Raw genomic sequence first — 17588 nt, forward strand, 5'->3', positions numbered from 1 at the left:
GTCTTGACAAAAGTGTTCTCTATCAGTCGTCTGAGTTGATTGTCCGGTCCAATGTCATTATCCGAGATTGTTTAAGTGTCTAGGTAGTCTGAGGAACTACTCTTTTGCAAAATTTAAACAATCGACTGGCTTCAAAAAACTATGATTTAGAAAAAAAAGGTTTTGTTTTCTTCAAAAAAAAAAACACTCAACTGTCTGCTAAAAGAAAACTTCAGAGTTTTTTGAAAATGCAGGCCAGTTCATCCAAAAAAAAATTATTTCCAATTATTCTGCAACTGCTATTTAAAATTCAGTCCACTTTATAACTCTTATCCTCCTTTTGATCACGAGACAGACGCTTGCAATTTGAGTGATTTCTGATATTAAAAATATATACGTAGCGTAACTGGGGTAACTCATAATACTTTCAGCTGGCCTAGTTTCTTTGATAACCAGAGCTCCATATTTATAGATTTGTGATATAAAAAAATAGTTTATTTTGAATGGAGAACGCATAAAACTTATACCTCCCTAGTAATTTTGATATTCATAGCGTAGATGGATTCATCTGTTTTCAAAGCCAACAAAAATGGGCACATTTCGCCTGACTGGCTTTGTGAAAAAAATTTTCTCGATCATCAGTTAAACTTCACTAACATTTTCGATTATGTGTCAAAATTATTATATAGAAAGAACAAGCAAATCGATTACAAAAAAAAATTGATTTGACTTCTGGAATTATAAGCGAAATTGTTTAGGTAAACAATATTAAGTCAAATGGCAAATAAGAAAAGCATTTTTTGCTTAAATTGTGAACGAAATTGGCATAAAAAAGAGTCCACTCGTTTATTGTAAATATCTAGTACAACAGCCTGTTATACTAGACGAGCGCTTCCGAGTTCTTGAATTGTCACAACTTCAGTTTCATACAATCACACCATTCAATAGGTGTTTTTAAGACAGATTGAATTCAATCATAATTTTTTCTGACCATTTAGACAGCTTTCAGAAAGAGAAACTTTTTTTAAGTTAATCACTCGAACTAGTTCGATAAAAATGTGTGTTATCTGAATTGGAGGAGAAAAAGAAGAAAACCTATAACAGACTCAAAGACCAAGTTCATTTTAACTAACAATGATCCTCATATTGGTTTTACAAGGTTAAACATCGCAAGTAAGCATAATTGGATTGAATGTTTAGCTGGTATATCATTTTGATTATGATAAAAACTGTGAGTCAAAAATTTTCAAAAGAAAATTGCAGTCGGGTGAACATTGAACACAGCCTAGAAAACACGACACCTTATTGTCATGATGAGAAAATTTTGATTGCTGGGCAAAATGGTTCTTTTCCTCCAATTTTGCAAAAAAAAGGTCATCAAGTTCTTCATGAAAATGTCGAGCCAAGGAACGGTTATAGATTCCTACATTAGTCGTGGTGTTTTTTTTGTTTTTTGCTTTTTTTCAAAAACGCAATCGACTTTCGATTTCGAAAGCGTTTCGAATTGAAAACCCACCAGTTTTACGATTACAAATAACAGTTGTTGAAGTAACCTGTTGTTTCTCATAGTAATTTATGTAAAGCATTACTTTCAAACTAGATGTTATGTTAGAGCATAGTCAATCTGATCCTAGATTTAAAATGATTTTTATATGAGCAGATAAATTAAAAGGAATGAAACGCATGATAAACGTGAAGATTGAACAAATTTTTTCATCAATTGAAATCTACATCAAAGATAAGGAAATAACTTTTTATGAACTTTTTAACAATTCTCTATCAGTCGTCGTCTGAGTTGATTGTCCGGTCCAATGTCTTTATCCGAGATTGTTTAAGTGTCTAGGTAGTCCGAGGAACTACTCTTTTGCAAAATTTAAACATTCGATTGGCTTCAAAAAACTAAGATTTAGAAAAAAAAGGTTTTGTTTTCTTCAAAAAAACACTCAACTGTCTGCTAAAAGAAAACTTCAGAGTTTTTTGAAAATGCAGGCCAGTTCATTCAAAAAAAAAATATTTCCAATTATTCTGCAACTGCTATTTAAAATTCAGTCCTCTTTATAACTCTTATCCTCCTTTTGATCACGAGACAGACACTTGCAATTTGAGTGATTTCAGATATTAAAAATATATACGTAGCGTAACTGGGGTAACTCATAATACTTTCAGCTGGCCTAGTTTCTTTGATAATCAGAGCTCCATATTTATAGATTTGTGATATAAAAAAAATAGTTTACTTTGAATGGAGAACGCATAAAACTTATACCTCCCTAGTAATTTTGATATTCATAGCGTAGATGGATTCATCTGTTTTCAAAGCCAACAAAAATGGGCACATTCCGCCTGACTGGCTTTGTGAAAAAAAATTTTCTCGATCATCAGTTAAACTTCACTAACATTTTTGATTGTGTGTCAAAATTATTATATAGAAAGAACAAGCAAATCGATTACGAAAAAAAAATGTTTTGACTTCTGGAATTATACGCGAACTTGTTTAGTTAAAACATGTAAATTCAAATGGCAAGTAAGAACAGCATTTTTTTCTTAAATTGTGAACGAAATTGGCATAAAAGAGTCCACTCGTTTATTGTAAATATTTAGTACAACAGCCTGTTATACTAGACGCTTGCTTCCGAGTTCTTGAATTGTCACAACTTCAGTTTCATACAATCACACCATTCAAAAGGTGTTTTTAAGACAGATTAAATTCAATCATAATTTTTTCTGACCATTTAGACAGCTTTCAGAAAGAGAATTTTTTTTTTAAGTTAATCACTCGAACTAGTTCGATAAAATTTGTGTTATCTGAATTGGAGGAGAAAAAGAAGAAAACCTATTACAGACTCAAAGCCAAAGTTCTTTTTAACTAACAAGGATCCTCAAATTAGTTTCACAAGGTTAAACATCGCAAGTAAGCACAATTGGATTGATTGTTTAGCTGGTATATCCTTTTGATTATAATATAAACTGTGAGTCAAAAAGTGCAGTCGGGTGAACATTGAACACAGCCTAGAAAACACGACAACTTATTGTCATGACAAGAAATTTTTTGATTGCTGGGCAAAATGGTTCTTTTCCTCCAATTTTGCAAAAAAAAAGGTCATCAAGTTCTTCATGAAAATGTCGAGCCAACAAACGGGTATAGATTCCTACATTAGTCGTGGTGTTTTATTGTTTTTTGCTTTCTTTTCAAAAACGCAATCGGCTTTCGCTTTCGAACGCGTTTCGAATTGAAAACCCACCAGTTTTACGATAACAAATAATAGTTGTTGAATTAACCTGTTGTTTCTCATAGTTACTTATGTAAAGCATTACTTTCAAACTAGATGTTATGTTAGAGCATAGTCAATCTGATCCTAGATTTAAAATGATTTTTATATAAGCAGATAAAATAAAAAGAATGAAACACATGGTAAACGTGAAACTTGAACAAATTTTTTCATCAAATGCAAATCTATATCAAGGATATGGGAATAACCTTTTATAAATTTTTTAACAAATTTTCTTACAGTATTTTGCGGTAAAATATTTTAGTAAAGATTGAAAAGGAGCGGATGTTCTACTGCTCGTCTTGAAAAAAATGTACTCTATCAGTCGTCAGTCTGAAATGATTGTCCGGTCCAAGGTCGTTATCCAAGAAAAAGTCTAGGAACCTGGGAAACTACTCTGAACAAAATTTAAACTATCGAGTGGCTTTCTATGATTTAAGAAAAAGGTTTTGGTTTTTTCAAAAAAATACCCAACCATCCGTTGAAAAAAGGCTTCAGGGTTAATTGAAAATGCAGGCCGGTTCATCCAAAAAAAATAATTTTCAATTACTCTGCAACTGCTACTTAAAATTCAGTCCTCTTTATAACTCGTATCCTCCTTTTGATCACGAGACAGACACTTGCAATTTGAGTGATTTCTGATATTAAAAAAATATACGTAGCGTAACTGGGGTAACTCATAATACTTTCAGCTATGTAATTTCTTTGATAATCAGAGCTCCATATTTTTTGATTTGTGATATAAAAAAAAGGTTAGTTTGAATGGAGAACGCATAAAACTTATACCTCCATAGTAATTTTGATATTCATAGCGTAGATGAATTCATCTGTTTTCAAAGCCAACAAAAATGGGCACATTCCGCCCGACTGGCTTTGTGAAAAAAAATTTTCTCGATCATCAGTTAAACTTCACTAACATTTTTGATTGTGTGTCAAAATTATTATATAGAAAGAACAAGCAAATCGATTACGAAAATTGTTTTATTTGACTTCTGGAATTATAAGCGAACTTGTTTAGTTAAAACATGTTAAGTCAAATGGCAAGTAAGAAAAGCATTTTTTTCTTAAATTGTGAACAAAATTGGCATAAAAAAGAGTCCACTCGTTTATTGTAAATATTCAGTACAACAGCCTGTTATACTAGACGCGCGCTTCCGAGTTCTTGAATTGTCACAACTTCAATTTCATACAATCACACCATTCAATAGGGGTTTTTAAGACAGATTGAATTCAATCATAATTTTTTCTGACCATTTAGACAGCTCTCAGAAAGAGAAATTTTTTTTAAGTTGATCACTCGAACTAGTTCGATAAAAATTTGTGTTGTCCGAATTGGAGGAGAAAAAGAAGAAAACCTATAACAGACTTAAAGACCAAGTTCTTTTAAACTAACAGTGATCCTCAAATTGGTTTTACAAGGTTAAACATCGCAAGCAAGCATAATTGGATTGAATGTTTAGCTGGTATATCCTTTTGATTATGATATAAACTGTGAGTGAAAAATTTTCAAAGGAAAAGTGCAGTCGGACGAACAGTGAACACAGCCTAGAAAACACGACACCTTATTGTCATGACGAGAAATTTTTTGATTGCTGCGAAAAATGGTTCTTTTCCTCCAATTTTGCAAAAAAAAGGTCATCAAGTTCTTCATGAAAATGTCGAGCCAACAAACCGGTATAGATTCCTACATTAGTCGTGGTGTTTTTTTTTGTTTTTAGCTTTCTTTTCAAAAACGCAATCGACTTTCGATTTCAAAAGCGTTTCGAATTGAAAACCCACCAGTTTTACGATAACAAATAATAGTTGTTGAAGTAACTTGTTGTTTCTCATAGTAACTTAAGTAAAGCATTACTTTAAAACTAGATGTTATGTTAGAGCATAGTCAATCTTATCCTAGATTTAAAATGATTTTTATATAAGCAGATAAAATAAAAAGAATGAAACGCATGGTAAACGTGAAACTTGAACAAAATTTTTCATCAAATGCAAATCTATATCAAGGATATGGGAATAACCTTTTATAAACTTTTTAACAAATTTTCTTACAGTATTTTGCGGTAAAATATTGGAGTAAAGATTGAAAAGGAGCGGATGTTCTACTGCTCGTCTTGAAAAAAGTGTACTCTATCAGTCGTCAGTCTGAAATGTTTGTCCGGTTCAAGGTCGTTATCCAAGAATGTTTAAAAGTCTAGGAACCTGAGAAACAACTCTGAAACAACATTTAAAATATCGAGTGGCTTTCTATGATTTAAGAAAAAGGTTTTAATTTTTTCAAAAAAACACCCAACCATCCGTTAAAAAAAGGCTTCAGGGTTAATTGAAAATACAGGCCGGTTCATCCAAAAAAAAATAATTTTCAATTACTCTGCAACTGCTATTTAAAATTCAGTCCTTTTTATAACTCGTATCCTCCTTTTGATCACGAGACAGACACTTGCAATTTGAGTGATTTCTGATATTAAAAAAATATACGTAGCGTAACTGGGGTAACTCATAATACTTTCAGCTGCCCTAATTTCTTTGATAATCAGAGCTCCATATTTTTGATTTGTGATATAAAAAAAAAGGTTAGTTTGAATGGAGAACGCATAAAACTTATACCTTCATAGTAATTTTGATATTCATAGCGTAGATGGATTCATCTGTTTTCAAAGCCAACAAAAATGGGCACATTCCGCCCGACTGGCTTTGTGAAAAAAATTTTTCTCGACCATCAGTTAAACTTCACTAACTTTTTTGATTGTGTGTCAAAATTATTATATAGAAAGAACAAGCAAATCGATTACGAAATTTTTTTTATTTGACTTCTGGAATTATAAGCGAACTTGTTTAGTTAAAACATGTTAAGTCAAATGGCAAGTAAGAAAAGCATTCTTTTCTTAAATTGTGAACAAAATTGGCATAAAAAAGAGTCCACTCGTTTATTGTAAATATTCAGTACAACAGCCTGTTATACTAGACGCGCGCTTCCGAGTTCTTGAATTGTCACAACTTCAGTTTCATACAATCACACCATTCAATAGGGGTTTTTAAGACAGATTGAATTCAATCATAATTTCTTCTGACCATTTAGACAGCTCTCAGAAAGAGAAATTTTTTCAAGTTGATCACTCGAACTAGTTCGATAAAAATTTGTGTTATCTGAATTGGAGGAGAAAAAGAAGAAAACCTATAACAGACTTAAAGACCAAGTTCTTTTAAAGTAACAGTGATCCTCAAATTGGTTTTACAAGGTTAAACATCGCAAGTAAGCATAATTGGATTGAATGTTTAGCTGGTATATCCTTTTGATTATGATATAAACTGTGAGTGAAAAATTTTCAAAGGAAAAGTGCAGTCGGACGAACATTGAACACAGCCTAGAAAACACGACACCTTATTGTCATGACGAGAAATTTTTTGATTGCTGGGCAAATGGTTCTTTTCCTCAATTTTTGCAACAAAAAGGTCATCAAGTTCTTCATGAAAATGTCGAGCCAACAAACGGGTATAGATTCCTACATTAGTCGTGGTGTTTTTTTTTGTTTTTTTCTTTCTTTTCAAAAACGCAATCGACTTTCGATTTCGAAAGCGTTTCGAATTGAAAACCCACCAGTTTTACGATAACAAATAATAGTTGTTGAAGTAACTTGTTGTTTCTCATAGTAACTTAAGTAAAGCATTACTTTAAAACTAGATGTTATGTTAGAGCATAGTCAATCTGGTCCTAGATTTAAAATTATATTTATATAAGCAGATAAATTAAAAGGAATGAAACGCATGATAAACGTGAAACTTGAACAAAATTTTTCATCAATTGAAATCTATATCAAGGATATGGAAATAACCTTTTATGAACTTTTTAACAATTTTTCTTACAGTATTTTGCGCTAAAATATTGGAGAAAAGATTTAAAATGAGCGAGTGTTCCACTGCTCGTCTTGACAAAAGTTTTCTCTATCAGTCGTCGTCTGAGTTGATTGTCCGGTCCAATGTCGTTATCCGAGATTGCTTAAGTGTCTAGGTAATCTGAGGAACTACTCTTTTGCAAAATTTAAACGATCGACTGGCTTCAAAAAACTATGATTTATAAAAAAGGTTTTATTTTCTTCAAAAGAAAACACTCAACTGTCAGCTAAAAGAAAACTTCAGAGCTTTTTGAAAATGCAGGCCAGTTCATCCAAAAAAATTATTTCCAATTATTCTGCAACTGCTATTTAAAAATCAGTGCTCTTTAAAACTCTTATCCTCCTTTTGATCACGAGACAGACACTTGCAATTTGGTTGATTTCTGATATTAAAAATATATACCTAGCGTAACTGGGGTAACTCATAATACTTTCAGCTGCCCTAATTTCTTTGATAATCAGAGCTCCATATTTTTGATTTGTGATATAAAAAAAAGGTTAGTTTGAATGGAGAACGCATAAAACTTATACCTCCATAGTAATTTTGATATTCATAGCGTAGATGGATTCATCTGTTTTCAAAGCCAACAAAAATGGGCACATTCCGCCCGACTGGTTTTGTGAAAAAAAATTTTCTCGATCATCAGTTAAACTTCACTAACATTTTTGATTGTGTGTCAAAATTATTATATAGAAAGAACAAGCAAATCGATTACGAAAATTTTTTTATTTGACTTCTGGAATTATAAGCGAACTTGTTTAGTTAAAACATGTTAAGTCAAATGGCAAGTAAGAAAAGCATTCTTTTCTTAAATTGTGAACAAAATTGGCATAAAAAAGAGTCCACTCGTTTATTGTAAATATTCAGTACAACAGCCTGTTATACTAGACGGGCGCTTCCGAGTTCTTGAATTGTCACAACTTCAGTTTCATACAATCACACCATTCAATAGGGGTTTTTAAGACAGATTGAATTCAATCATAATTTTTTCTGACCATTTAGACAGCTCTCAGTCAGAGAAATTTTTTTAAGTTGATCACTCGAACTAGTTCGATAAAAATTTGTGTTTTCTGAATTGGAGGAGAAAAAGAAGAAAACCTATAACAGACTTAAAGACCAAGTTCTTTTAAAGTAACAGTGATCTTCAAATTGGTTTTACAAGGTTAAACATCGCAAGTAAGCATAATTGGATTGAATGTTTAGCTGGTATATCCTTTTGATTATGATATAAACTGTGAGTGAAAAATTTTCAAAGGAAAAGTGCAGTCGGACGAACATTGAACACAGCCTAGAAAACACGACACCTTTTTGTCATGACGAGAAATTTTTTGATTGCTGGGCAAAATGGTTCTTTTCCTCCATTTTTGCAAAAAAAAGGTCATCAAGTTCTTCATGAAAATGTCGAGCCAACAAACGGGTATAGATTCCTACATTAGTCGTGGTGTTTTTTTTTGTTTTTTGCTTTCTTTTCAAAAACGCAATCGAATTTCGATTTCGAAAGCGTTTCGAATTGAAAACCCACCAGTTTTACGATAACAAATAATAGTTGTTGAAGTAACTTGTTGTTTCTCATAGTAACTTAAGTAAAGCATTACTTTAAAACTAGATGTTATGTTAGAGCATAGTCAATCTAGTCCTAGATTTAAAATTATTTTTATATAAGCAGATAAATTAAAAGGAATGAAACGCATGATAAACGTGAAACTTGAACAAAATTTTTCATCAATTGAAATCTATATCAAGGATATGGAAATAACCTTTTATGAACTTTTTAACAATTTTTCTTACAGTATTTTGCGCTAAAATATTGGAGAAAAGATTTGAAATGAGCGAGTGTTCCACTGCTTGTCTTGACAAAAGTTTTCTCTATCAGTCGTCGTCTGAGTTGATTGTCCGGTCCAATGTCGTTATCCGAGATTGTTTAAGTGTCTAGGTAATCTGAGGAACTACTCTTTTGCAAAATTTAAACGATCGACTGGCTTCAAAAAACTATGATTTATAAAAAAAGGTTTTATTTTCTTCAAAAGAAAACACTCAACTGTCAGCTAAAAGAAAACTTCAGAGCTTTTTGAAAACGCAGGCCAGTTCATCCAAAAAAATTATTTCCAATTATTCTGCAACTGCTATTTAAAAATCAGTGCTCTTTAAAACTCTTATCCTCCTTTTGATCACGAGACAGACACTTGCAATTTGGTTGATTTCTGATATTAAAAATATATACCTAGCGTAACTGGGATAACTCATAATACTTTCAACTGCCCTATTTTTTGAATAATCAGAGCTGCATTTTTAATGATTTGTGATATAAAATAAAAGGTTTAGTTTAAATGGAGTACTCGTAAAAGTTACATCTTCCCTAGTTACTTTGATATTCATAGCGTAGATGGATTCATCTGTTTTCAAAGTCAACAAAAATGGGCATATTCTACCTGACTGGCGTTGTGAAAGAATTAATGTTTCCCCAATCATCAGTTAAATTTCACTAAAATCCTCGATTGTTTATCAAAATTTTTGTATAGAAAGAATAAGCAAATCCATCACAAAAAGAATTTTGATTTGACTTCTAAAGTCATGAGCTAATATGTTTTGTTGAAATATTTTAATGACAACTAAAAAGGCAATCTCTTTCAGGTTGTGAACGAATTCGGCATAAAAAGTCCACTCGATCATTGTAAATATATAATTCAACAGCCTGTTATACTAGACGGGCATTTCCAAGTTCTTGAATTCTCACAACTTCAGTTCCATACAATCCCACCAATCAAAAGAGGCAATCTCTTTCAGGTTGTGAACGAATTCGGCATAAAAAGTCCACTCGATCATTGTAAATATATAATACAACAGCCTGTTATACTAGACGGGCATTTCCAAGTTCTTGAATTCTCACAACTTCAGTTCCATACAATCCCACCAATCCCACCACTAATTTTTTCTGATCATATTTCAAGACAGCTTTCAGAAAGAGCAATTTTTTTCATTTAAATAAATCACTCGAAAATTTGTGTTATCTGATTTGAAGGAGAAAAAGAAGAAAAGTCCATAACAGAACGAAAGACAAAGTTCTTTCAACTAACAGTGATCATCAAATTGGTTCACAAGTTGGGCATCGCAATAAGCATAATTGGAGTGAGACGATTAGCTGGTAAACATTTTGATTATGATAAAAACTGTGAGTCAAAGATTTTCAAAGGATAAATGCAGTCGAGTGAACATTAAACACAGCCTAGAAAACACGACACATTTTTGTCATGATGAGAAAGTGCTTGATTGGTGGGCAAATTGGTTCTTTTCCTCCAAATTTTCAAAAGAAAGAGTCATCAAGTTCATCATGAAAATGTTGAGTCAATGAACGAGTATAGATGCTTTTATTAGTCAAGGTGTTTTTTTATTTATTGCTTTCTTTGACAAAAACGCGATCGACTTTGATTTCCAAATTTACCAGCTTTTAAAAATTTACCAGCTTAACCATAACTAATAAAGGGTCGTTGAAGTAACTTTTTGTTTCTCATAGTCACTAAAGTAAAGCATTAGTCTCAAAATAAATATTATCTTGGAGTAGAGTCAATCTGGTCCTACAATTAAAATGACATCTATCTAAGCCAGTAAATAAAAGAAATGAAAAGCATTATAAGAGTAAAAATGAACAACGATTTTCATCAATATCAAATCTATACCAAGGATGTGGGAATAATCTCTTATAATCTTTTCAAAAACTTTTCTTACAGTTTTTTGCGGTAAAACATTTGAGAAAAGGTTAAACAAGAGCGGGTGTTCCGCTGCTTGTTCTGAAAAGAGTTTTTTCTATCAGTCTTTCGTCTGAGATGATTGTCTGGTCCAAGGGTGGCTATCCGAGAATCTTTAAATATTTAGTCAATCAACGTAACTATTTTACTCCAAATTTAATGTATCGACTGACCCAAAAAAAATTTCTTTAAATAAAAATAGGTTTTGGTTTTCTGAAGAAATATTCAACCGTCTTTTAGAAAAAGAATTTAGAGTCATTTGAATCAGCAGGCCGGCTCATCGGAATCAAAATAATTTTGACGCATTATTTTGCACCTGCTTTTTAGACTTTTCAAAGACTCTTATCCTCTTTTTGATCACGAGACAGACACTTGTAATTTCACTGATAACTGATACTAAAAACATTTATGTAGTTTGCTGGGGGAACTCATAATTTTTTCCCTTGCCCCCGTTACGTTGATATTCAAAGCTGCAATCTCATTGATTTGTGATATCAAAAAATGTTTTGCTTAACTGGTGGACCTCATAATATTTTCACCTGCCCTAGTTACTTTGATATTCATAGCACAGGTGAGTCATCTGTTTTCAAAGTCAAAACAATGGGCAAACTCCACTTGACTGGCTTCGTGGATAAATGTCAAGTTTTTTCGATCATCAGTTAAACTTTACAAAAAACCTTCGGTTTTTTTTCAATATTGTATAAAAATAATGCAAAATCTTTTTAAAAATTGGATTTGAGTTTATAAGATATAATTTATTTTTTTAATAGCAACATGCTAATTCAATTGTGCAATTCAACATGCTAGTTAAATTTCATTTGTTTAAGGTGAGATCAAATTTGGTATGGAAAAAAGTCCACTCGATTATTGTAAGCAATTAAAACAAGAGCGTGTTATATTAGACTAACACTTCCAATACTACACAGCGAAAAGAAAAATTTGGACCAGGTGAACAATCTTGCCCGAAACCAATACCTATGGATGATTGTTCACTTAGAATAGCATTTTAGTTTTCAGGAAATCAGATTTGAGCATGCATATGCAGGCCTTACGGTTGGATTTGTCAGCTAATTTTCATGAGGTGACTGCGCACTTGGTCTGATAAAGTTGGGGACTGATTACATGGACCCAAAAATTAATGTATTGATCCAGTTTTCTTAAATTGAGTTAATTTTTTTGTGAAAAATATCAGTTAGATATTATTTTGAAATTCAAACCGCTTTGATGCTAATCAATTGTTACTTTAAACTTCGAAAGTGAAAGATTTTCGACAATCATGTCAGTTATTTTTCTTTACTTGCGTTCATTGATTCTTTTCCAACTGTCTGTTGGCTATGTTTCATTATACAATTTGTCAAGAAAAATGCAGGTTTCGACCGTCTAAAGGAAAAACTTTAAATTACCCTCAGTAGCTTCGGGATCCAAATTTCCAATCATCACCATTTATAATTGCGATTTTTGTTCTTTTTTTAATAAATTCATGCGACTGGAAGCCTCGTTGCGGTTTTTTCAATCAAACAGAAAATAAGTTTGTTTGTTCAAATGTTTAGCAATAGTTCTTCATAAACTTTTCTTGTTATGCTAAGAGCTTTCACCAATTGTAATTTGTTTCATTGAATTTCTGAGATTGCTTGAAATTTTTATTCATTTTTCTCTAGTTTCCTAACCTTTTACCAATCTCTGTAGCCATGCTTTTTTTTCAGACGGAACTTGCATTGTTTGTAATGCTCACATGCTTGAGACGAACGATCAAAAAGTAGAACTAGAGAAAGACAGCTCAGAAGATGAAGGGCAGAACACTATCGGAAATATTCGGCCAATTGAAGCTCCAATTCCACGCAGTTAATAACAGGAGCCCAGAACTCTACGCACTGCCTTCGAAAAAAAAAAACCATCAAATTTCATATTTTTAAAGGATCTACAAAGTGTGCCGAACCATTAATCTGATCGATGCGCACTTACTTACGGATGTCATGCAGGGGCAGATCTAGAATTTAGCAACGCGCAGATTTTCAGAAAAATTTCAAAAATTTGTTGACTTTTTGTAATCCGAATTAAAACATTTCATGACTTCTTTTAAAACTCGTAAATTTTCGTGCGGCACACAAACCTGCAAACCGCTCAAAACCAACTGTACATTTTTTTGGAATAACTTTTGGACTTAAAACAGCGTTATTAAAATCAGCGCGCGCTTCTTATTTAAAATTAGTGTATACTTAAGCCACTGTCGGTCAATTTTTTTCAGGTTTGATCGCCAAAAATGAATAAAGTACAAATTGCCAGAGAAATTGTCCTTTGGGCGACCAGCACACACACACACACACGCACACAAAACAACGTCCATGATACCAAATGAATCTACCTGTGCTCACTCGAATATCTCAATTTAAATTTGCTCATAGCTAAGAACTTGATAAATAACCTTTGTTTTCGTATGAAAGTGATTCAAATGTAGTCAGATTAATCCATTGCATGAGTTTTGAAACATATTTAAATTTCTAAAATAAATTACAGGAATGATGAGCACGGAGCTAGTGAAAGATAACTAGCGAAGGATAGATCTAATACAAACTTAAAAACTATTTAATTAGCTCTTTTAATTTTTCCTTTCATTCAGTAGTTTGAAACAAAAGTTGACCAATTAAGCTGCCGGTAAAATAAAACTTGCTCTCTTACAGTTACTTCAAAAATATATTACATTTTTCAGTCATAAAGACCATTAAAAAAGGTGGGGCCATTGAAACTAAGAACACCAAAAGAGCTTATTTTGTTTACAAATTGAGTTATTTGTTGTCATTTTGAGGTAAGGGAACTGTGGTTACGGGCACATTCTTGATTTCACTGAGCTTCGACGATGGTCTCTTCAAAATTGATTTCTGCCCCTTCGCCGGCGGATCATTTTCTGCTTTACCTATTCAAAAATAAAGTTGAAGTGACTCCTTAGTACATCGTTTCAGTTCTTGAGTAACTGGTCCTTGAGCAGTTTGTATGCAGCACTTACTTTTGGTCGCTTTCATGACCTGGCTTGACCCCTGCCCCTCGCCTTCCGCGTCTTGGGCAACGACTATCTTTTCAACTTGCCCACTTTCAGTCACCACCATCGAAGAATGAACCTGTTAAAAGAAAACAAAATTCTGACTTTGAATTTCAAAAAGTCCGATTTTTTCTGTTTTCTTGCGTTCGTTGACTCTTTTCCAACTGTTTGTTGGTTATTTTTGAAAGCTTAATTTTGCTTTTTCTTCCTTTATTTTTTTCTCTTTTCGAGCTGCTCCTTGCCCTTTTAATTTTTCACAAACGAACTAGCGAGCGTCGTGAAATAGTACGACTCTGCTTTTTAAAATCGCAAATAAAAGTGCTTAATTAGTGACACTTGCTATAATCACGATCGCAGGGAGAATCAAATGGCAATTTCCTTCAAAAATCTGGAAGTCTAAGAATTGAACAATGATGATCTCGAATCTCAATACAGAGGCAAACACAAGCGAGAAACCGACAAAAGGCATGCCTATAAATTGAAATAAGAAAAATAGAGAAATCAGTCACGAATTAGTAAAAATTTCGATATATTCCGGGTTCGAACATGTGACCTCGAGGTTGAAACTTCGAAAAATTGCCAGGGCCATTGCAACTTCAGTAACACTAAAACACCCATGAAGCAGCTTTAGATGCTAAAAAAGCCAATAATACAGATCGTGATTATGGTAAAAGCGTCACTATAAATAAATAAAGAAAGTAAAGGCAAAAATAGGCTTTCAAAAATAAAAAAAAGTTAGCCAACAGACAGTTGAAAAAGAGTCAATGAATGCGAGGATACACAAAAGAAAAACTGATTTATTGTTTTTTTTTAAACTTCACTTTTCCAATTTCAAAGCAAAAAAATATATGGCCCTCGAGCTCTCCGAACTTCAAGAACTATCAATGACTGACAATTTTTTTGATATCATTAACTCAATGTGAGAAAACTGGATCAATTTGAAAATTTTTTGTTCCGATGGGAAATCTGAAACCTGAATTCCACTTTCGAAACTAGAAATCGATCAGGTTTTTCGTAACGTTTACACTTTTCTGTTCGATAGTGGAGTTTGAATTGCTTTAAGCAAACGAAATGAACTAAAATTACAAAGAAATCAAAAGTCAAACTGCAAAAAAAATCGAAATGGAGCGTGAACAATTTTTAAGCTTTTCTTGATCGGCCGAACTTCAAGGAGTTTTAACTCCTAAAAACTTATCATCTGCTGGAACCAAACCGCCATCGTGCAGATAACACGCCTTAAGTACTTTCATCGACGCCGTGAGCACTTGAAATTGAAAAACATTAGTCACAAATAAAGCGTACGGGACATATGCAATTAAATTGCCAACGCTTCGCAAAAAAAGGCCACCAAAATTACCACTAGTTTAAAAAAAAACGAGCAAAGTCAAAAGAACATGAAAATGGCATCGATTGAAAGAAAATTTCATAAAAGGTAAGAAAGCTGAAAATACTCTAGCTGCAAATCAACAAGACTTAAAACTATTAAAAAATCCCTCACCCTAACAAAAAAAACACTTTATTCGCTTGTCAAATGGAACAATTAGAGACGATTAAGCAGACATAATACAGACCCAAACCGATCTAGTCGAAAAAAGAGGAGAATGAAAAAAGCCGAAAAAATTTTACTTAAAAATTATCAAGTCCCCCTCAACTTCAAAACGCACACACACAAACTGTTTTCGCTCGTGGAACTACGCAAAAAAATAAGGTTGCCAAGACGCTATAATTTATGCCTAAGCCTATCCAGTCAACAAAAAAAAACAAATGAACTCAACAAACTGAGTTGATAAAACAAAAACAAACAGCATGAAAAAACAAATTTCGAATAGGTCAGGCATTGTAAAAGGTAACAAGCACAAAATATTTCGGTTAATTGATACTACCCTATTATTTGAGGTTGCGCGCAATAACTATATACGAACAAAAAAGCCGAATTTTTTTTTTAAATAAAAAAAATTCCGAAAACTGTTAACTAAATTCCGTGTTTAATTTGTTGATTTTATTAGGGAAGGCTTGAGAGGGCGATTTAGATTTTTCAAAATTTACCATTTTACCATTCTTTGAAAATGTTCACAGAATGGTCAAATGGTAAATTCTATAACAGCTGAATTAATAGTATGGTTGGAGTGTATGAACTACATATATGTACCGTTTTTGAACGTTGTACCTTGAATGAACCTTGGATGAGTTGTTAATTAAATTTTATCTATCCAAAATACAATTCAGTAATTTTTCGTCACCGAGGTCGGTCGGCTTTATTTCCGTCGGCTGATTTTCCTCATGTTTTTTTATTTAAACTGATTAGTTTCAAAGTTTTAGTACCATGTTGCAATACCCTTGCTTATCGCAATGGTAAATACGCTAAGCAAACGATGTCCACGCGAACTTTGTATGTCAAAAATGGAAAGCATGAAGCCAGATTTAAAATGAATTATTCAATTGAAAAAATGAGAGTAGGAAAAAAGAGATATTTAGTAGGTACAATTCTGAAATGCAAGTTTTACACAGAGGCGAAGCTGAGCTTTGCACCGCTTGCAATTTTAAAAAGACTCGATTAAAATCGATTAAAAAAACAAGGAAAAAATCAAAAATTTGAAAAAAACTAAATTAATCAAAATGAATAAAGTTTGTTTTGGAACAAAAATGTTACAATTTATACACAGAGGCGAAGCAGTGCTTCGCGCCACTTGCGATACACAATAGAGCTCCAAAAATTAAAAGATTATGTGTCTTGAACAAAAATTGAAAAACATGAATGAATTTTGTTGAAGAGACTGTAGGCTCAAATATCAGAAAAAATTCTTTGCAAATGTTATAGAGGTTACCATTACCTCCAAAACAAAAGAAGGATTTGGGCCTAACGTTTCGGTCAAAAAATTAGAAATTATAACTCCGAAATGTATTCAAAAACTGTTCATTAAATCTTGCAACCAAGCAATCTTCATATGCAATACGAACAATCGGGGGGTAATGGACCTATCCGCTATAGTGTAAAATGAAAATGAAAAAAAAACCAAAAAGGCCAAAATGAAAAAAAATTTTCAAACACATGAATGCAAAAATTACAAACTATTTCCACGAAAAAGAACTTGCAGAAAGTCTGAAAAAACTCTGAAAGCCTATACAAATAACGCAATTATATCAAGAATTATCAGTTATGAAAATTATACGCAACGAAAAGAGCTAGATCACAACACAAAACAATAACATTTAAAAACACCAAAAAAGGAAACAAACAAATATATTCAAAAGTTTCAGCCAGAAAAAACCCCACGCTTAAATCTCGTGGAGAACTTGCCGCAACATTCGATCATGAATCAAATTTGCAAAAAAAAAATCTGGAAATTTACCATTTTTTGAATTTTTTTGACAAATTGAAACAATAAGTTGAATCATCAACTTGAATCAATTTCAAACAAAACTGCTTAAACCTAAGACACCTAACTGATTAAATTTCAAAATAGTTTCACGCATTTTTAGAGCAAAAAAATCAAAATAACGCATCCAAAAAATAAAACTGAAAATTTATGTGTTCTAGCAGTAAAACTAAAAAAAGTTGTATTTCTAAAAAAAAAATTTGGCGCCCATAAAAAGCAGAAAAACATGAATTATACTTACCATCTTGAAAATGACGAAAAAAATAACAGAAATCTACCAAAAAAACTTACAGAATTAATT

At 32.4% G+C, this 17588-nt stretch overlaps 2 protein-coding genes across 2 annotated transcripts in view; both read right to left on the minus strand.

Annotated features, from left to right (window-relative positions):
- Positions 1 to 17588, minus strand: part of LOC134855741 (probable serine incorporator) — a 460860-nt gene that overhangs the window by 336092 nt on the left and 107180 nt on the right. The gene's annotated exons all lie outside the window — the stretch shown is intronic.
- The window catches only part of LOC134841539 (myosin-IIIb-like), a 62517-nt gene continuing 58445 nt past the window's right edge, over positions 13517 to 17588 (minus strand). The window contains exons 32-33 of the mRNA XM_063857572.1: positions 13878 to 13989; positions 13517 to 13787 (exon numbers count right to left, since the gene is read on the minus strand). Coding sequence (XP_063713642.1) covers positions 13660 to 13787; positions 13878 to 13989 — 240 coding nt within the window. The 3' untranslated portion in view covers positions 13517 to 13659. The remainder of the gene's footprint in view (positions 13788 to 13877; positions 13990 to 17588) is intronic.

Source organism: Symsagittifera roscoffensis, chromosome 1 (assembly GCF_963678635.1).
Source record: "Symsagittifera roscoffensis chromosome 1, txSymRosc1.1, whole genome shotgun sequence".
Taxonomy (NCBI): Eukaryota; Metazoa; Xenacoelomorpha; order Acoela; family Convolutidae; genus Symsagittifera; species Symsagittifera roscoffensis.